This window comes from Lissotriton helveticus, chromosome 7, assembly GCF_964261635.1.
Source record: "Lissotriton helveticus chromosome 7, aLisHel1.1, whole genome shotgun sequence".
Taxonomy (NCBI): Eukaryota; Metazoa; Chordata; class Amphibia; order Caudata; family Salamandridae; genus Lissotriton; species Lissotriton helveticus.
The window spans coordinates 1,933,294,025-1,933,315,598 of record NC_136068.1 but is presented as its reverse complement, the minus strand read 5'-3'; the positions used below and the strand labels follow the sequence as shown (position 1 = coordinate 1,933,315,598).

The 21,574-nt window shown below is 44.4% G+C and overlaps 1 protein-coding gene across 2 annotated transcripts in view; it reads left to right on the top strand.

Annotated features, from left to right (window-relative positions):
• The window catches only part of LOC144770935 (uncharacterized), a 63,408-nt gene extending 44,811 nt beyond the window's left edge, over positions 1-18,597 (top strand). The window contains exons 7-9 of one of the 2 annotated variants that reach the window (XM_078655769.1): positions 5,298-5,384; positions 10,979-11,089; positions 12,784-18,597. In XM_078655769.1, the coding sequence (XP_078511895.1) occupies positions 5,298-5,384; positions 10,979-11,089; positions 12,784-13,553 (968 nt within the window). In that variant the 3' untranslated portion in view covers positions 13,554-18,597. Of the gene's footprint in view, positions 1-5,294; positions 5,385-10,978; positions 11,090-12,783 lie in introns of both variants that reach the window. The other variant, XM_078655768.1, reaches the window with a different exon arrangement.
• The last annotated feature ends 2,977 nt before the right edge of the window (positions 18,598-21,574 follow it).

Here is a 21,574-nt window from a genome sequence, read left to right as displayed (position 1 = left end):
CATCACTCACAACCTGCTCCACTGCAATCAGGTGTTGAAGCACACCCTGATGACGCTAGGTCATTAGGGTGGACCCCGATGATGAAGCATGTCATCACTAGGTGATGAGTGAGGGGTTTCTAATAAAAGGAGATTTTTCCCTTTCTTCGAAAGAAACCGTGCACCCCTACAGCAACTGGTGAATTCTCACTGGTGGAACCCCTATGCACCCATGCAGGTGGCCAAAATCAGCAGACCACAATCAATCAGAGCATTTGTAGAGCGCACTACTCACCCGTGAGGGTCTCAGGGCGCTGAGGGGGGAGGGGTGCTGCTACTGCTCGAATAGCCTTCTGAAGGTTAGTACGTCCTGGGTCTGCCGTAGGAGGATGGGGAGGGTGTTCCAGGTCTTGGCGGCGAGGTGGGAGAAGGATCTGCCGCCGGTGGTTGCTCTTCAGATGTGGGGGACGGTGGAGAGTGTGAGGTCGACGAAGCGGAGTTGTCGGTTCGGGTGTCGAAGGTGAGTCATCTGTTGAGGTATGCCAGTCTGGTGTTGTGGAGTCAGGTGCTCAAATACCACTGTTCCTTCACAAGCGCATTAATATCTTAACTATTCCTAGGCACACAGAGTCTGATACGTGTGTTCTGTGTTGGCAAAAGAAAGTGGACATTACTCGTAAAGCCTATAGGTGCAACAGTTCAAACAACAGAGGAACAAAAGGTTTGTAAATTCTAAATAATTCAAATATGTGGTGCACTACATGGGGTTTAGACAGAAAAATAGAAGGTGTTTATACACACTACCCAGCCAGACTCCTTTGCAGCTTCATCCGCTTAACCGTGGGACAATCTGCAGAAATTCTGGGACTCACATATGCATATTCCTTCTGCCGACCTGTAGATACATCTTCCTTGCAGAGAAGGAGGTTCCCAATTTTAATATTTGTGAGTCACACAGTACAGTAAGCCGACCACTCAGCCTTACTTAAAAGTAACAACACTTAACAGTGGCTTCAGCAACACTTGAAAATTGATGTGCTTTCTTCTTTTCTATTTTTAGCGAAGGGGAATTCCTTTGAAGGAGAGGGTTCTTTTATGCCTTTGGAGCGTCTGTTCTCATTGCAGAGTGAGGAATAACCCTGTGTGTTTCTTATGCAAAACACCCAGTTGTACGCATTAGTGTGGTATTCTTCTGGGCTTGCTGACCGGGGTCCCTTGTAAGGTCACAGGATGTGTTGCTTTCTGTGGTTCCTTGTGACGTCACGCAATGTGATGTTCTCTGGGTCCCACATAAAGTCACGTAATGTGATGTACTCTGGATCCCATGTGACATCATGTAATGTGATGTTCTCTGGGTCCCCCGTAAAGTCATGTAATGTGATGTTCTCTGGGTCCCACGTGACGTCACGTAATGTGATGTTCTCTGGGTCCCCGTGAAGTCACGTAATGTGATGTTCTCTGGGTCCCACATGAAGTCACGTAATGTGATGTTCTCTGGGTCCCACATGAAGTCACGTAATGTGATGTTCTCTGGGTCCCCGTGAAGTCACGTAATGTGATGTTCTCTGGGTCCCCGTGAAGTCACGTAATGTGATGTTCTCTGGGTCCCCGTGAAGTCACGTAATAAGATGTTCTCTGGGTCCCCCGTAAAGTCATGTAATGTGATGTTCTCTGGGTCCCACGTGACGTCACGTAATGTGATGTTCTCTGGGTCCCCGTGAAGTCACGTAATGTGATGTTCTCTGGGTCCCACATGAAGTCACGTAATGTGATGTTCTCTGGGTCCCACATGAAGTCACGTAATGTGATGTTCTCTGGGTCCCCGTGAAGTCACGTAATGTGATGTTCTCTGGGTCCCCGTGAAGTCACGTAATGTGATGTACTCTGGGTCCCATGTGACATCATGTAATGTGATGTTCTCTGGGTCCCCCGTAAAGTCATGTAATGTGATGTTCTCTGGGTCCCACGTGACGTCATGTAATGTGATGTTCTCTGGGTCCCACGTGACGTCACGTAATGTGATGTTCTCTGGGTCCCCGTGAAGTCACGTAATGTGATGTTCTCTGGGTCCCACATGAAGTCACGTAATGTGATGTTCTCTGGGTCCCACATGAAGTCACGTAATGTGATGTTCTCTGGGTCCCCGTGAAGTCACGTAATGTGATGTTCTCTGGGTCCCCGTGAAGTCACGTAATGTGATGTTCTCTGGGTCCCACGTGACGTCATGTAATGTGATGTTCTCTGGGTCCCACATGAAGTCACGTAATGTGATGTTCTCTGGGTCCCCGTGAAGTCACGTAATGTGATGTTCTCTGGGTCCCGTGTGACGTCATGTAATTTGATGTTCTCTGGGTCCCCGTGAAGTCACGTAATGTGATGTTCTCTGGGTCCCCGTGAAGTCACGTAATGTGATGTTCTCTGGGTCCCGTGTGACGTCATGTAATTTGATGTTCTCTGGGTCCCCGTGAAGTCACGTAATGTGATGTTCTCTGGGTCCCACTTGAAGTCACGTAATGTGATGTTTTCTGGGTCCCCGTGAAGTCACGTAATGTGATGTTCTCTGGGTCCCACATGAAGTCATGTAATGTGATGTTCTCTGGGTCCCTTGTGAAATCACGTAATGTGATGTTCTCTGGGTCCCCGGAAGTCACGTAATGTGATGTTCTCTGGGTCCCCGTGAAGTCACGTAATGTGATGTTCTTTGGGTCCCCGTGAAGTCACGTAATTTGATGTTCTCTGGGTCCCCGTGAAGTCACGTAATGTGATGTTCTCTGGGTCCCCTTGAAGTCACGTAATGTGATGTTCTCTGGGTACCCGTAAAGTCACGTAATGTGATGTTCTCTGGGTCCCACATGAAGTCACGTAATTTGATGTTCTCTGGGTCCCACATGAAGTCACGTAATGTGATGTTCTCTGGGTCCCATGTGACGTCATGTAATGTGATGTTCTCTGGGTCCCACGTGACGTCATGTAATATGATGTTCTCTGGGTCCCACGTGACGTCCTGTAATGCGATGTTCTCTGGGTCCCACGTGACGTCACGTAATGTGATGTTCTCTGGGTCCCCGTGAAGTCACGTAATGTGATGTTCTCTGGGTCCCTTTTGAAGTCACGTAATGTGATGTTCTCTGGGTCCCACGTAACGTCATGTAATGTGATGTTCTCTGGGTCCCACATGAAGTCACGTAATGTGATGTTCTGTGGGTCCCATGTGACGTAATGTGATGTTCTCTGGGTCCCTTGTGAAGTCACGTAATGGGATGTTCTCTGGGTCCCCGTGAAGTCACGTAATGTGATGTTCTCGGGGTCCCACATGAAGTCACGTAATGTGATGTTCTCTGGGTCCCCGGGAAGTCACATAATGTGATGTTCTCTGGGTCTCCGTGAAGTCACGTAATGTGATGTTCTCTGGGTCCCCGTGAAGTCACGTAATGTGATGTTCTCTGGGTCGCTTGTGAAGTCACGTAATGTGATGTTCTCTGGGTCCCACGTGACGTCATTTAATGTGATGTTCTCTGGGTCCCACATGAAGTCATGTAATGTGATGTTCTCTGAGTCCCTTGTGAAGTCACGTAATGTGATGTTCTCTGGGTCCCTTGTGAAGTCGCGTAATGTGATGTTCTCTGGGTCCCTTGTGAAGTCACGTAATGTGATGTTCTTTGGGTCCCCGTGAAGTCACGTAATTTGATGTTCTCTGAGTCTCACATGAAGTCACGTAATGTGATATTCTCTGGGTCCCCTTGAAGTCACGTAATGTGATGTTCTCTGGGTCCCCGTGAAGTCACGTAATGTGATGTTATCTGGGTCCCACATGAAGTCCTGTAATGTGATGTTCTCTGGGTCCCTTGTGAAGTCACGTAATGTGATGCTCTCTGGGTCCCATGTGACGTCATGTAATGCGATGTTCTCTGGGTCCCCGTGAAGTCACGTAATGTGATGTTCTTTGGGTCCCCGTGAAGTCACGTAATGTGATGTTATCTGGGTCCCACATGAAGTCATGTAATGTGATGTTCTCTGGGTCCCTTGTGAAGTCACGTAATGTGATGCTCTCTGGGTCCCATGTGACGTCATGTAATGCGATGTTCTCTGGGTCCCCGTGAAGTCACGTAATGTGATGTTCTTTGGGTCCCCGTGAAGTCACGTAATTTGATGTTCTCTGGGTCCCACATGAAGTCACGTAATGTGATATTCTCTGTGTCCCCTTGAAGTCACGTAATGTGATGTTTTCTGAGTCCCCGTAAAGTCACGCAATGTGATGTTCTCTGGGTCCCCGTGAAGTCACGTAATGTGATGTTCTTTGGGTCCCCGTGAAGTCACGTAATTTGATGTTCTCTGGGTCCCACATGAAGTCACGTAATGTGATGTTCTCTGGGTCCCCTTGAAGTCACGTAATGTGATGTTCTCTGGGTCCCCGTAAAGTCCCGTAATGTGATGTTCTCTGGGTCCCACATGAAGTCACTTAATGTGATGTTTTCTGGGTCCCATGTGACGTCATGTAATGTGATGTTCTATGTTTCCCCGTGAAGTCACGTATTGTGATGTTCTCTGGGTCCCTGTAATGTCATGGTATGTGATGCTTTCTGGGTCTCCGTGACTTCATGTAATACGTTGTTCTCGGACTCCCTGTGAAATCATGGAATGTGACCCTCTGGGGGTTCTGTTTGAGGTCATGGATTGTAACCCTCTGGAGGTTCTGTTTGAGGTCATGGAATGTGACCCTCTGTGGGGTTCCGTGTGAAATCGTGGAATGTGATGCCCTGCGGGGTTCAGTGGCGTAACAGGCCCCAGCAGTGCGGGGGCCTGAGCTCCAGGTACCCTGGTCCAAGACCTCCTTGGTGAGTCTGGAGGGGCCCCTCCTTGTACTCTGCAGGGGCGGGGTGTCACATTTCGTTACGCCACTGGCGTGGTTCCTTGTGCGGTAATGGATTCTGATGCTCTCTGGGGTCCCTATCAGGTCATGGAATGCAAGACATTCTGGGTATCCCTGTGAAATCATGGAATTTGATGCTCTTGGGTTTCGTGTGAGGTTCATGGAATTAGACGCACTCTGTGATTCTCAGGGTGGCAGTCGGGGTATTAAGACCTGGGCTAAGCGTCAACTAACAGCTTGCTCCTGGAGTCCATTTGTCTGTGGTATACTACTTCTGACTTTTTGTACGTACTTAATAAACCAACAACTCTGCATGTTGTCTGTGTGCTCACTTATCAGGTTCATGACACATTTTAAAATGATTGCGCAGAAGAACATGTCTTATTTTGCTTTCTCACAAATGGTCCTGTTTGTCTAACTAAAAACATCTCCCTTCTCAACACAGCAGACATTCACGTTATCATAAAAGAGGAAGAGACGTACTCCCGAGACCTGCAAGAATCGGAGCAGAGAGAAGACATCTATATGAACACAGGTGAGCGAAAGGCCTTAATGAGACCTGAGAGTATCCTTTTCTAGACATGCATGCCACAGTAAACCTATTTCTAGTCTTCGATAAGCTGCCAAAGCTTGATCGTTGCTGAGCCTGGAATTCACATGCTCCTCGTGATACCAGTTCCAGCACCGGCTCTTGCTTTTCTTTGTTTGCCTCACTATTTTGTCCCCTGTGTTTTCCTAAATAGATTATGGTAATGGTGGCGTTAATGTGTGCATCCTGCTCAATATGAACATGGGTTTGGAAATTCTGTATTGTTTATAAGTAGTAAATATTCAACTTGCAAAGGTTCCCAAATGTACTATATCTCCTTCTATACTCTGCAAAGTAGTAATCGTACCCAAAAAGACTAAATTCTACTGAAAGACAGGGAAAAAAGTTACATTTTACATGTGAGCTATGCGGCCAGAGTATTTCTGGAGGTTCCTATCTCACTACTACTGCAGGGAGTTAGAAGTCTCCCTTAGATCCGTCTGGAAAGGCCCCCAAAAAGGCAAATGTGGAATAACTGCAATCTCAGTGGTTCAAGCTCATACGAACTATCATTTCTAGACCTACAGAAAGTTATTTATAACAACAACAATAATCATAATAGGTTCGGGGTGGTTAAAATAGGTACATTCTCCTGGATTGCACGTCCAGTATTGTAAACTATTTGTCCTCGAAACAGATTTCTCAGCGCCCTTGCTCAATGCTTGGGTCACTTAGACTTTCAGGTAGTGGTCTGTGCGCCTGTCTCGCGCTCTTGCCCAATGCTTGGGTAATATAGACTTCCAGGTATTTTATTTTATTTATTTTAAAAGTTTTATATAGCGCTAGCTAGACCCGTAGGTATCAGAGTGCTTCATGTACACACTGTGAAAAACAGAAAGGTCTTACATTACATAGAAGGCTGACAGTAAGTAAGCAAACCATGGAAACAAATACAGCATGAACAATAAATAACTGTGCAGCGGAGGGGGAGAGAATAAAAAAGAAAACAAGGTGAATTAGCATAGTCCGTTCACCAACAATCCTTGACTGGGAGTCAACTCTGGGTATTGAGGTCTAGGTTAGTTGACGTTGTTCAGGAAAGTATTTGTTAAAGAGATGGTTTGAGGTCTCTTTTGAAACAAGAGAAGGAGGGGTTGCATCCGAGGACTCCTGGGAGAGCGTTCCATATCCTGAGAGCGTTGCCGGAAAACGATGGGTATTGGGTGGTTTTCTTTTTCATTTTTGGAGGAATGAGAAGGAGTGAGTTGGAGCTTCTCAGTGTTCCGGTTTGACCTGCTCTTACCAGTTTGTTTTTCAGGTAGTTGGGAGCCGGAGAGTGGAGGATTTTGTGTGTGATGCAGGCCAGCTTGTAAATACATCTCTCTTCCATGGGAAGCCATTTGAGGGAGTTGAGAGCTGGAGTGATGTGTTCAAATCTTTTTACTCCAGATACAAGTCGAGCGGCCATGTTCAGCACTGCCCTTTGAGGGGCTAGGTGAGCTTTTGGAGTCCCTGTAAGGATGGCGTTCCCATAGTCGATTTTTGAGAGAACCAGGGATTGAACTACTGTCTTGAGGTCATCATGAGGAAGAAAAGGTTTCAATTTCTTGACGTGTTTTAGAGATAAAAGAGCACTTTTTGCTTAGTTTTTGATGTGGGCCTCCATTGATAGGTTTTTGTCAAGGGTGATGCCTAGAGACTTAACTGAGTCGGATAGAACGAGGGGGCAGTTTAGGGCAACCCGATTCTTGAGCCACTCTTGGATAGGACGATGGTTGCTGTTAGGAGAGAATAGGATCAGTTACGTTTTATCTGAGTTGAGCTTTAAGTGGTTGACGTTGAACCAAGTTTGGATCTCCGTTAGAGTGGTATTGAGGTGTTGGATGTCGTCGGGAGACTTGATTTTGAAATAGATTTGGGTTTCATCCGCGTAAAGGTGGTAATTCACTCCAGCTTTTTTCAAGATGATTGTGAGGGGCTCCATGAAGAGATTGAAGAGGGACGGGGAGAGGATCGAGCCTTGTGGTACCCCAAGTGTGACTTTTGTTGGCTTCGAGAGACAGGAGTTGATTTTAATTTGTTGCAAGCGATGTTGGAGGAAAGAGGTGAACCATTTTAGTACAGTACCATTTATGCCGGAGCGCTTCGACAAGGTTTCCAGAAGAGCTGGATGATTTACTGTGTCGAATGCCGCAGATAGGTCAATAAGGATGAGTAGGCAGGCATCACCATCATCTAAGGCCTTGCGAATGTCGTCCGAGACGTTGAGAATGGCTGTTTCCATGCTACAGCCTTTCCTGAATCCCGATTGAAAGGCGTTGAGGAGGTTGAACTCATCAATGTGTTGATTGAGTTGGTGGAGAACACATGACTCCAATGTTTTTGCAAGGAATGGGAGGTTGGAGATAGGTCTGAGGTTATTAAGATCATTAGAGTCGGCCCCTGGTTTCTAGTGCCCTGTGCGCCTGTCTCGTGCCCTTGCCCAATGCTTGGGTCTATATCCAGGTAGTGGTCTGTGAGTCTGTCTCGCGCCCTTGCCCAATGCTAGGGTCATATAGACTTCCAGGTAGTGCTCCGTGCGCTTGTCTCGTGCGCTTGTCTCACGCCCTTGCCCAATGCTTGGGTCATATAGACTTCCAGGCAGTTGTCTGTGCGCCTGTCCTGCGCCCTTGTCCAATGCTTGGGTCATATAGACTTCCAGGTAGTGCTCTGTGCACCTGTCTCGTGCCCTTGCCCAATGCTTAGGTCATATAGACTTCCAGGTAGTGCTCCGTGCGCCTGTTTATCGGCCTTGCCCAATGCTTGGGTCATATAGACTTCCAGGTAGTGCTCTGTGCACCTGTCTCACTCCCCTGCACAACACGTGGGTCATATAGACTTCCAGGTAGTGCTCTGGGCACCTGTCTCGCTGCCTTTCTCAGTGCTTGGGTCATATAGACTTCCAGGTATTGGTCTGCGTGCCTGTCTCGCGCCCTTGCCCAATGCTTGGGTCATATAGACTTCAAAGTAGTGCTCTGTGCACCTGTCCCGCCCCCTTGCACAACACGTGGGTCATATAGACATCCGGTTAGTGCTCTGGGTGCCTGTCTCGCTGCCTTGCTCAATGCTTGGGTCATATAGACTTCCCGGTAGTGCTCTGGGTGCCTGTCTCGTAGCCTTGCCCAATGCTTGGGTCACATACACTTCCCGGTAGTGCTCTGGGCGCCTTTCTCGCGCCCTTGCCCAATTCTTGGGTCATATAGACTTCCAGGTAGTGCCCTGTGGGCTTGGGTCATATAACAGACTTCTATGTACTGCTCTGTGCACCTGTCTTGCGGCTTTGCCCAATGCTTGGGTCATATAGACTTTTATATAGTGCTCTGTGCACCTGTCTCGCTGCCTTGTCCATTTCTTGCGTAATATAGACTTCTATGTACTGCTCTGTGCACCTGTCTTGCAGCCTTGTCCAATGCTTGCGTAATATAGACTTCTATGTAGCTGCGCTGTGCCCCTGTCTCGCGGCCTTGTCCAATGCTTGCGTAATATCTACTTCTATGTAGTGCTCTGTGCACCTGTCTCGCGGCCTTGCCTAATGCGTGCGTAATATTCTCTTCTATGTAGTACTCTGTGCACCTGTCTCACGGCCTTGTCCAGTGCTTGCATAATATAGACTTCTGTGTAGTGCTCTGTGCACCTGTTTCGCGACCTTGTCCAGTGCTTGCGTAATATAGACTTCTATGTAGTGCTCTGTGCACCTGTCCCACCGCCTTGTCCAATGCGTGTGTAATATTCTCTTCTATGTAGTGCTCTGTGCACCTGTTTCGCGACCTTGTCCGGTGCTTGCATAATATAGACTTCTGGGTAGTGCTCTGTACACCTGTCTTGCGGCTTTGCCCAATGCTTGGGTCATATAGACTTTTATATAGTGCTCTAGCACCTGTCTTGTGGCCTAGTTTTTTTCTGTTTGTTTTTTTTTGTTTTATATAGCGCAAACTTGACCCAAAGGTATCCGAGAGCCTAATATGAGCACCACTTGCCTTTCAAGACAGACACATGAATTTTTGTTAGGCACGGGGAGATTACGTGATTTTCCCAGAATCACAGGAAGTTGAGCGTCTCTGCCGAGGCTCAAACCCTGTTCCCCAGCTTCTAGGTCGACCCCCTCTAGCCGTTAGTCCACATCCTCTCCCAGTCTTTGTCCAATGCTTGTGTAATATGGACTTTTCTAAAAGCATTGACATGAAAATATAATCAAATCTAACTAGGACAACAGACCCTTAGTGACAGCTAACTACATGGGTAATAATATTGCATTCCAGGAGCGTGCATATGGAAAAGAGGGATGTGCGCGCTGTAGAGCGGATGAGTCTTGTTGGATGATACGTTGCTGTTCGTTATAATGTACAATATGCTTAGTGGCTAGAACATGCTGTAAGGCAAAGCCATGTCATCACACACAAAAGAGCTTTCGTCAAGCATGTAACATCCGTCTTTAAATGAAGAGCAAGAGAAGAAGACAACAAAAAGGGAAAGCAGGAGTTGAGCCTGCTTACAGAGCAGCTTTAGCTTTACCACGATTATGCTTGTAGCGGAAGCCAAGGATAAAGCGAGGTATAGATTCCAATGAACCTGTGCAATTTTCTTATATAAAATACATGTCACATTACGCCCACAATTTGTTGATATCGTGTAAATGGCTGTTCAATGTTCCGATAGAGCTTTTGCACATATTGTTGTGCAAAAGGCGTACGCTGCACTGGGCCTAACTGTGAATATCAGAGCCAGATGTTACGCAGGTGGATTTGGTGATGGTTGTGGTGATTACAACGGTGCTTGTGGAGGTGATGGTGACTGAGGTTATGCTTATGTCAGTGGTGGTTGTGTGACTGAGGTACTGCTTTTGGCGGGCAGGTTATCGTGATTGAGCTAGTGCTTGTTGCAGTTGAGGTAATTGGTTCTGAGGTACTGCTTTCTGTGCCGGTGACGGTTGGTGTGTTTGAGGTATTGCTTGTGGAGGTAGAGGTTATTGTGACTGAGGTAGTGCTTATGCTGGTGGTGGTTGTATGATTGAGGTAATGCTAGAGGAGGTTATGGTGATTGAGACCGTGCTTGTGGTGTTGATTGCTACAGTGACTGAGGTAGTGCTTATGCTGGTGGTTGTGTGATTGAGGTAGTGCTTTTGGCATTGGTGGTTATAGTAATTGAGGTAGTCTTATGGTGGTTTTTGGTGTGATCATGGTGGTGCTTAAAGAGTTGGTGGTTATGGTGACTGCTACGGTGACTTGAGGTGGAGCTGATGCCAGTTGTGGTTGTGTGATTTCAGGTAGTTCTGTTGGCAGTGGAGGTTATGGTGATTGAGGTAGTCCTTGTTGTGCTTGAGGTTATGGTGCTTGAGGTAGTGCTTATGGTGGTGGTTGGTGTGATTGTGGTGGTGATTGTGACACATGTGGTTGAGGTCGTGATCGGACTTGGGGTGGTGGTGTTGATAGTTAAGATGTTCATGGTCCTGCCCAAAGTGAGGGTTTCTAGTAATAGTATTTGTTACCACATTTTTGGTGGCGTGCCTCAGGATAGCACCTCTTTCAAAACATACGTACAACTAAAGTTTATTTTTCGTATAGAGCATGAGGCTATCACCCAAATCGTACCATGTACCTTCAAAAAAGATGGAACGGCTCATTCAATGGAACACAAGGACTCCGGCACAAGAGGCAGCATTTATGCTCCAACAAGTAAGTAGAGGGAGTTTGCCTTATTAGAAATTCTGAAGACCAATGTCTTCCTGTGTATTACAGCTGTATCGAGAAATGTGCTTTCGAAAAATCAATATGTTAAGGGGGTGGGTGGGCTGAAGATTCACATATTTATAAGAATATGATAAGAATCACTGAGTCCATTATTTTTCTCGGTGTTGGTGTGTTCCTCTTCACCATTTGTCACATCATTTGTCTACTAACCTTTTGTTGCTCATCTGCCAGTTCATTCAGAGGTGAGATATATTTTCAGAATGTCAACTGATGGTTACTTCATGCACACAGAAGTGGACACAGAAACAACACTGTTTTTCATAGGTGTTTATTTTGGATTTTATACAGTTGCAAAACAGCATCAGCCAGGTGTAATGTTTTTGGATTACATTTTTCAATACTAGCTTATATTAAACCTGTTTACTTATTTCTTTATCTACTTACTTCCATAGCAGTGCACAAGGTAGTAGAACATACATTCTAAACTTTAAAACTTCAATGAAGATAATTCACAAATAAAACTTCCAAGAATGTTTTGAGATCTCGTCAAAGGGTTCTTAACTTTTTTTTTTTTTTACCACTAAGGTTACTATTTTTAGAGTAGCTGGTTTATACATTTCCATGATCTGGTGTTTCACATCTGTAGATATTAAAAAATTTAATTTCAAATATCTTGGTTTGCTTGATTGGGATTACTTGCACGTTTTTTCAAGTCACATACCGTGCTTTCGTCTAGCTTGTCTATAAGACATGAACCGGAAATATTGTCATGAGCATAATCTGTACTGAAACACTGAACCGATGAAGGTAGCGAAAGAGGGTGTGGGTAGGGGGTGCAGAGACTGGCACAGTTAATAAGAGGGTTCAATCGTTTGGGGTAAGAATCCTATAAGAACAAGGGTTCAGCAGGGTTCTGAATGGTTGAATTGAACATGTCCGGTCTTATGTAATACCCTACTTAACTTTATGTCATCATGACTGAAGAAAGAGATTTGTTTCACGAACCTTTTAGAAAGCGGTCCATCTGTCTTGCCCCAAATCCTGGTGTTTTTCTACTTTTGTCTTTCTGGATAGCCTTAAGAGATGAGGATTGGTGTGCTCATGGTCGGCTCTTGTATTTTTTTATACTGATCGGTAAACAATACTATAGCTCCAATTTCAGGAACTATACAGAAGCTACAACTATTGAAACTTGTAGGTCCTCCGCTACAGAACCAGAGCAAATCTGCAGTTACAATGAAAGCAAACTACTGCGGGGATTGAAATATCCAGTCTCTCACTTATTAACATAGGTATTGCATAGACAACACGTGTCAACTGAGCACACTCAGTTTATACGATTTGTCTAAAGCTGAATGTCTCATATAAGAATTAAACAGGCTTTAATTCTAAGTCTTACACTACTGTTGTGCTCCGCTACATTCTAAGCATAAATAAAAAATAGCCCTGTTAACATATACGAAAGACTGTACCTTAGGGTGTATCACATAAGCACATAATAAAAGTCATGCCACACACCTCACTGGGGCTTCTGTGCTTTGCTTACCTCAATAACTGAGGGCACCATTTTGAGACTTCTGCTAATATTGCAACTTATGAGCATAATGTATAATATTTTTTATGTCCGCAGTTTTATTCCACAATGAAAGCTAATTTTTTGTCTCTCGTTACTCCTGCAGATGATCGGGTTTTTAAAAGGAAAATGAACTATAAGGAGTCCGACAAATGTACAAAAAAAGCATTGTTAATGGGAAAAGTAAAAAGAAAGGGGTTCCAGCGCTCTCAGAAAGAAACAGGCATGGTAGCAAAGATGTTTCCTGGAAGTAATCAGGAGCTGGCAGAAGAGAAAAGCACACCCTGTGGCAGCGTATTTGTGAAAGACACATATACTAATTTATATCCAGGAATGGTTAAAGAGGTGACACTGGAAAGATATAATGAATGTGAGAGTGAGGCACACAACACAGCACTTATGTACCCTCAAGATGGAAGGAAATTCTCAAGTTCAAATTGTGAGCAAAACATCAGCCATGTGGAAGATCTTGAAAAGTTGGACGGGGGATCAGGAATCGGAGATGTTAGTTCATTGTCCAATCAGTGCGCGGTCTACAACAAAACCTTCGATCAGTTGGAAAGTCAGATTGCCTTGGAGAGAACACTCAGTGTGGACAGACCCTATGTTTGTGTTAAATGCTATAAACGCTTCCGCAATATGTGGAAACTGACTCGACATCAGGCCACACACAGTAAAGAAAAACCATATATCTGTGCCGAATGTGGGAAAAATTACAACCGAAGTGACAGTCTCTTAAGACACCAGAAATCACACACAGAACGACTTATAGGACCGTGCGAGATGTGGCCTACCAATGTATATGAGCACCAGACGTGGGCTGTCTCTGGTCATACCCTTGAAGCCAACGTGCAGTCAAGTGCGAGTAAAGGTTAACGGGTACGATGCCCCACGCACAATAAACACAGTGGAGGAATGTTGGGCGACCAGCAGTGACTACTCTGCTTTTATGACCATAAGGTGCTATTGTAAATATACATTGGAACAGATTTTTAGCCACTCTGGGCAGTGTGCACAGCAAGGTCTTGAAAGAGGACTCAAACAACAAGCACGAGGTATTGGATTTATGACACCGTTCATGAATAATGCCCCACACTGCTCCTAAATGGTAATAATATGAATCAGGACTGCTGGTACAATAAACATAACTTTAAACTAACACCACACAAGTGTTGCCACAGGTAAGGAGAACATAATATCATTACCTTGTTACTGACACTAATAAAAAAGATGTGATTTGTGAAGCAAATAAGACGAACCTCCGTTCTGGACGTATTGATAAGTACTAGGGCACCGATCAAGATTATTGCCACTGTGGGTCAAATGAGAACAAACCAATAGAAAACGTAAGGCCATAAGGCACGGGTTACATGTATGTGATGATAATAATAACTTCTTCTTTTATATAGTATTGCATATCGCATCTTTGCCATTTGCAAGTGCTGTAAATAACCTGCGGGTTTTACCCAGTTTAATCTGACTGAATTTGGCACCCTTGAAAAGATGGAAGGTTTAGTTGGACTAACAGCACTTAATTTGTAAAAAAAAAAAAAAAAAAGAAGTGCCAGGGCCCTCATCAGGAGGCCACCACAGCTTGCACCACACCTTGTCACTGCCAGTGTTGCCAGTGACAGAACCTACACAACTGCTAACCATCACACTTCTACAAGTGTGACATTTCAGACTGTTCGAGGCCCCAAAACTATAAGAATGGCTGGTGCGGCTGGTATTAGTTGTTTTTAATGTATATTGAATTAATAAACAACTGTTCTGTTAATTTTTTAACCCTTTGAATGCATGCTAAATTTTCGTGCAGTGCGAGAAAATTTTGCGCATGCACAATTCAGACGGCTCCCAGCCGTCCGATGCACACGCCTGACGCATCCAAAGGGTTAAAAGCATAAACATTCCAATATGTGGCAGCTGTCATACGTTTCAGTGGTGTCAATGAAGTGCTGGTGCCGAGCACTGGAAACCACCAGCTCAAATTTAAGCAGGGATGACCTATAAATCATGGCGGAAGTCAGCAGCAAGTGTTTAACTCACTGGTCCGTCTTACCAGTATTTCCAGCATAATTTCCAGGACACACTGCCACATTGTATACTGGTAATAAGTGGCTGACATCAATTCAAGTGATCCGCTCATCACTTTTTTCCAGTGGTAGACGCCCTAAGTGCGACGGGTATACCCCAACATGGGTCTTGTGCACACTGTACCTCCGGACTCAGGCTCTACCTCACTGGAGAGATCTAATTAGACCAAAACCAACATGGGGTTGTTTGTGTTCCCATCTAGAAAGGGCCCGGCCTGGCCGTTTGGGCTGCACTTCCAGTTAGGGCAGGGCCAAGATTTATTTGCATAAGGTAAATTTCTGTCTAAAGTGGCACTGTGGGTGAAACAATGGCTGGAAGGTAGTCCAAGTGATTGCCAGTGGCGGAGATGAATTTAAGCATACCACGATTACCTGACTGGGTGTTACAGTTGTAACCCAAGCGTGACACTGCTGTGGGCGAGACTTCTGTTCCACAGCTGGCCACACCTCTTAATCAGGGTAAATTAATGAAGGTACATGGTTACCCAGTATGGATGCCTGTGCGTAGTTGTTAGATATTATAACATGATTAGCAGACAGAAATATGTCTTTCCTTCTCCCTCAATCACATGTTCTTGGCATGTCAGAAGAGGAGCAAGAAGCAAGTCCTACTTTGTTCAGCTCTAGGAACATTACTCTGGGCTCTAGAATGTTGCTGCTCTTTGACTTTCGAGGGTGTAGGCGTGGGAGTAGGGACGACCGTGACACCAAGCAGGGGGGTTAAAGAAGGCTTTATTTTCAAAGGTCTAGGGGGTTTTGACATCAGCGTCTTTCTATGTCGTAGGGTCAGTCTTTCTCGGGCGAATGCACTGGGGTCCGTAACGGTGGTCTTCTCCTTCTCTGGTGGAGGGTTGGTAGGGTGTTTTTACAGCTTTCTCCGGCTCCGGTACATGCAACAGACCAACAGAGAGGGAAGCCGTTAGTACTCAATCCTCTACGGGAGTTGCACCATGAGGGTCCCGGGGTAGTGGAGGCAACCCAGTGAGACGTGCTTTATATCTGTACAGCGCTCGGTGATCAGGGGGGGTGTGGCGTGAGGTACCGGGGAGGAAAGGGAAATGGAAGGGAAGGGGAACCACAAAGGTAAGGAACAAACTGGGATTTCTACAATAATTACACGCTGTCACTACGCCTCCCCACCCAGGCTGCCCAACGCCGCCGTACCTGGGTAAGCCACACTCCTCCCTCGGGAGTGTGGCACGGCGGTCCACGGGGTCGTTGGCCTCCTTGCTTTACTCCGTCCTCCGTCTCTCCGTCTCCTCCATGATGTTCCTTCGGGCGGGCTCCTTCCTCGTCTTCTCTGCTTCCGCCACACTCCTCCGTACCGCTCGCTTCCGCCTGTCTCTCCTCCGAGGTGCTCGCACACCCGGTGTACATGACTGCCCGTCTTTTGACCAATCCGGTCATGCTGACGTCCGTCGGGGGCGTGTCCTCCTCCTCCGTGGCATACGCCCAATTAAAGGAGCCGCTAGTGTTGTCCTCGTCGTCTGGTCCGCTCCGTCCTTCCTCCCACCGTTCCGACTGCAAAGAAGGAGGGGGTGCAGAGTCAGTGGGGTAATGATTCCACCAGTCACGAGTGTCCTGTTTCCCTACCTTGTTACAGAGGGCAACAGTTCCTACTCTGTGTGTTTTCTGTTCTGGCCTCCTCTATTATTCATTGTTGTGTCTTTTGGGAACCACAGCAGGAGATCGCTTTCCACTAGAAGTGAAGAGGAAACCAAGGAGGAAAGTGTTTCTAACTCTTGGTTCTTCGTGCTGAACTAGGTACAGTTGGAACGTTCTCTAGTCTGACCGGCATTTATACCTCCACGCATAATTATTGGTACCTATTGCAAGCTCTGGCATCTCCAAGGTGCGGACAGTTTTTGTCTTGCAGTAGCCCCATGAATCTGTTCTGATAATAAAATGCCTCATCTCTTCTATGAACGGAGATGGAGTCAGAAGCCCCTTCGCTTGCCCAGCAGTCCCAGAGTGCTAGGTAAAGATGATAGAAGCTCTTCAGGCATTCTGTCTCCCTCAATGGCTTGTGATTAGGGATAGACATGGATTGCCCCTCTGTCACAGACGAGCAGCTACTTCTGGCATCACTTCAGTGAACATCTCAGGTGCCACATTTACGTCAAAGGAGAATGCAATGTATTGTTAATGAAATCCATCCTCCCCACCGCCAGCTATGAACCTGACGTACTTCCAGGCCGCGTCCAAATGAGGAAGTGGAATGTCCCTGCTGTGAGACTGTCATCTTGATGTTCACTTATCAGTCAGGAACACCCTGTTTGTGATATAGTCTCCATTTTGTACGAGGAAAAATGACATTCTGAAATAATTCAGGCTAGGGATTTATTTATTGTAAGTGTTTATTGTACGTGTTTGATGTAGCACAAACTGAGCTCCAAAGCTCAATGGCATGATTTGCAGAGAACATTTTATTGACGAGGGAGCAGCACAAACAAGAGGCGTGCACGGCATTATGTAAGTGCGAATCCGATATTATTTTTCGGATACTCCTATGGTTCTTATGGTAGAAAAGTTGTCTGTAAGTGCCATTCAGGGTCCGAGCTGCCAGATTGAGACCTAGAACAATACATTTACAACAAGATCACACAATTTAAGATGTTATCGGGATGGGGTGGATCATGTAAGCACAATGTACAGCTTTTTTCTCATGCACAAAGAAATCTTTCTTCATTTATGAGGAGCATAGATTAAATGATTTGGCAAAAATCAAGTAATTTTTGGTAAGTCCTAAAGCTGGGATTACAATTTATAGTTCACAAGTGCAAGATATGCAGCTGAGTCATTAAAGATTGGCCCCAAATATCCTTGAGGTAAACCTGAATTTTAAGCTCTAACTGAGAACCAGTTCCATTGCCCCTAGGAATCGTAAGTTCCTTGCCACCGGCTGGAGTTTGGGAGTAGCGGGTCATGGTACAGTGGAGAGGGTCAGCATAGATATCTCTTGGGATTTCTCTGGATCGTGAGTTCTGCTTCTCTGGGTTCTGATGTCTGGAGAAGGGAAAGACCCAACACTGGTCTGTTTTTCCTCCTGTAGTTGCTTGTGAATCTGTTAGGGCATTGTTTTCTTGTTAGTTAAAATACATTGTCCATATCTGAATCCTTCACTTTGAAATCATGAGGATTTGGCACTCTCGCCTTTTGGCAAAGGCCTCGAAAAGATTACAGGACTTTGGAATCTCAGCCCTAGCTTTACAATTGTCTGAGATACAACCTGTGGTGGAGAGACCAGCTGCATCCCGGACAGGAAAAATCTGTTACTGTCTCTTGTGAGCTTGGACGATTCAAACCACGTCTGATGTCTACTACATACTTCGCCTGCAGAAGTGCTGGAAGGGCTTGACTATATCTCTGAGGATACCAGAGCCGCCGAAAGCTATGGATTGGCTTCTTAGCAATCGAATCTCCACGTGTGCCGTCTGCAGAGCACGCCTTCTCAGTGGCCAGGCTGCAGGGTCCTCTCCACCGAGACAGTGAAGACGGCTTCAGGGGTTACTTGTTCTTTTACAAAATGGGAACACTTAGTGCTGGACGACCATTCTTTACTGTTTTCTAGGGAAATGTGCTGTTTTTATATATTTTTTAAGTTGAAACAGCATTTTTAACCAGCCTTTAGACAGATGAAAACTTATTTATACACAAAATTGATATTGTAAGTTGGCGTTGTGTGAAACTGGAGTCTTAACTCAACTGCGGCTTAATGCTTTGTAATCGTTTTATGTAATATGTTAACTGTACTTTGAAGCCACCGTTTTATGACCCGAAAGGAATTACGAAACAGAGGCGATAATTAAAGCAACTATATGATCACTTATGGTTTTACTGATTTCTAACTGAATCAATACTGTGTTTCACTGAAGCATATTTATTTATTGATTTGTACGCAATGTTTTGTAAAACACTGACCTCTCACCTGGTGCAACTTCAAAGTGCTCGAGTACATCAGACTGTTTGTGTCAGGTTAGTACAAGTTATGTTGGGTCTTACAGGTGCATGTAAATTCCAAAAGACGTTTCTCCGTACTAGAATGGGCGACAGTTATTTAATATGGGGTATGATCAGCATTTAACAGTCAGACCAATGGTTGTTAGTCCCCGCGGATGTCGGGGAGGGCACTCCCGGACAGCCTGGGCCAAGAACAGTCTGAAACTTTTTCTAACTTTCCAGATGAAGATTCTTTACCACCACCAGGTATAAGATGCGGTTTATTTTGGTGACCCGCACCATAGGTTCTACTTCCTATAATATGTGAGCCACATATGTTATGTTATGTTATGTTACAATATTTTATATAGCGCTCAGCTGCCCCAGCAAAGGGGCGTCCCAGCGCTATGAAACAGAAAATGACTGGCTTCAAGGAGTGAAATAGAGCATAAAACAAGCCTGTTTTAGTCCTTGAATCTCCTGTGGACCCTGTTATCAAGCAGTGAAAGTCATTCTAAGGGGGTGGCTTTGGGTTTGGGTCTAGGCGCAGTATGGCACATGTCTCACACCATGAAGGCCAATGTCCAGTCCATGGTATTTGTTTAAAAGAAGAAATGACTTTATGACCTAGTTAGAAATGTAGAGCAGTTTTGGCTCAACACAGAAAACTAGTAGCTAAGGAAATCAAAATAAGACTAGGATGACAGTGAATGGAATTCAAAAGCAGGAAGAACCAGAGCATTCAGTGGAAAATGGGATCCTGGGGAGAGACAATCCAGATCATCAGAAAGAATTAGCTGGACTTGTGCCTGCAAAGCCTTCAGTCGACAGGACTTTGGCCTGTGGTAACCTGAGGCACTCCACCAGTTAATGAATGTTTACAGTTTTACCACAGGTACCAGACTAGCCTCTCACCCTGTCCTATCCCTATCAGTAATTAGCCCCAGATACGGATAACTAGTGACTTGAGCCAAGATTGTAGCATCAAATTTCCATTAAAAGGAAGGGTTTTTTAAACCAAAAAACGACATTGGTTTTCGCAACATTTATTACAAGAGTAGTTTATTGTATTGCTCAAGTTTGTTTAATTAGCGTTGAAGTACAGTCATTTGTATGGAATTCAATCAAGAAGTGCAATTGTGTGTTATCAATCCCCCCATATTGTAGCTGGAGCTGTAGGTGATTCCTGTCTACCTTATAAAAAAACAAAAAGTAGTTGACAAAGGAGGCAAAAAGTTTGCTCCTGCTTGAATGATGGTGGCAGTTGACCAGAATGCCATTATTAATGGTGGTTCAACCAGGATGAAAATCAGTCTGAGTGGATGTGAACAAATCCCTTTCATGTACCCATTCAGATAGTTTGCCCAATAAAAATGTGGCAAACAATTTGCAATCAAAGTCTAATAATGTCAATAGTCTATAGTTCTTTTAAATCCTAATGTAAGTCTTGCTTATATAGACCATTGCAAAATGGATCCTTCCAGTTTGCAGGTATAACCCGAGAGATGTATATTTTTTGTTTAAAAAAAAAACCCACTTCAAATGCTACTAAGTAGTGTTCAGTTGTAATAAAGCACATCTATTGAAATACAGTTTGGGCTAAGAGTTCTAAACGAACCCCAAGATTTTATTAATGACAACATGTTATTCTCCGATATCAACATATGGTTGGTAACTCATGATGGACAAGTGAAATTACTAGTCTGATGAGCGGAGTACATTTTTGATGTACAGGGCTCCCAGACACCAAATGTAATACTACCAGTATAACCGTTACAGCAACAGTTCATGCCAGATCCAATTAAAAGCCAGAAGCACTGGAAGTCACTGTTTTTAATGCTTTCAATCAGTTGTGATCAAATATGCTCAGGCCTATTTTTTTTTTATGTCACACCCTTGTCTATACACAAGTTTTTTTTTTTTTACAAGTGTAGCTCTGTTTACACATTTTGGTGATTTTAAGATACTGTGCAGTATCTTCCTTTAACTTTTGAATCATTGATTGACAAATCAAATCTTGTTTGTGTATTGCAGTCCGAATTTATAGGCTTGTCATTAGGTGATAAATATTTAAAGAGAATCTCAATAAAATTCCAACACATTTTACACATCACAATTGGAAATTGTAGAATCCATAAGTTGCAAAGATATATTTGTCATAAAATCACAAGACTTGAAAAGAGTCAAACTTTCTGTTAGAAAAGTATTCTAATAAATGTTTCTATTTCTAATTGCGAGAGTGGCAGTAAGAGAGGCTGATTTATTAGTATAAGCAGAATTGGCCCACTCTTTAAAAATAAAAATGAGTATTGTAGTCGCAAAAGTAGAATAATGATGAAAAGTAGATGTAAACAATCATAATCTAAAAAATTAATAATGGCCATAAGAAATGTGAGTATCCTTACCATGTCGATCAGTGCTATAGCGACCATTTGAACAGTGGAAACCCAAGGCATTTACATAAAAAATATAAGATTATCAACTACTGATTGAGGTCTACTGGTAAATAATGGTTATGGTATGCTATACTGATGGTAAATTGATTTTGGTATACACACATTAATGTAGCGAATACTTATTAAATGAGAATCGCCAGTATTAAAATATTTATCAATCAGATATTCACTTTCGGACAAGACTGGTTTTAAATTTTCATTATTTTTACAAAATTATAGAGTGAAAGAAACATTAAGAATTAAATACTTTCTGTTAAAATATTGACTCATATATGGACTCAATCAAAATGGCAAGTATGAATTTTAAGTCAGTACTCCATTTTGACCTGTGTATACATGATGCAGAATAAACCAATGTGAGGAGGCCCCCCCAGGGTCTGCCACTTGATACTACTGATGCATAGGTTTC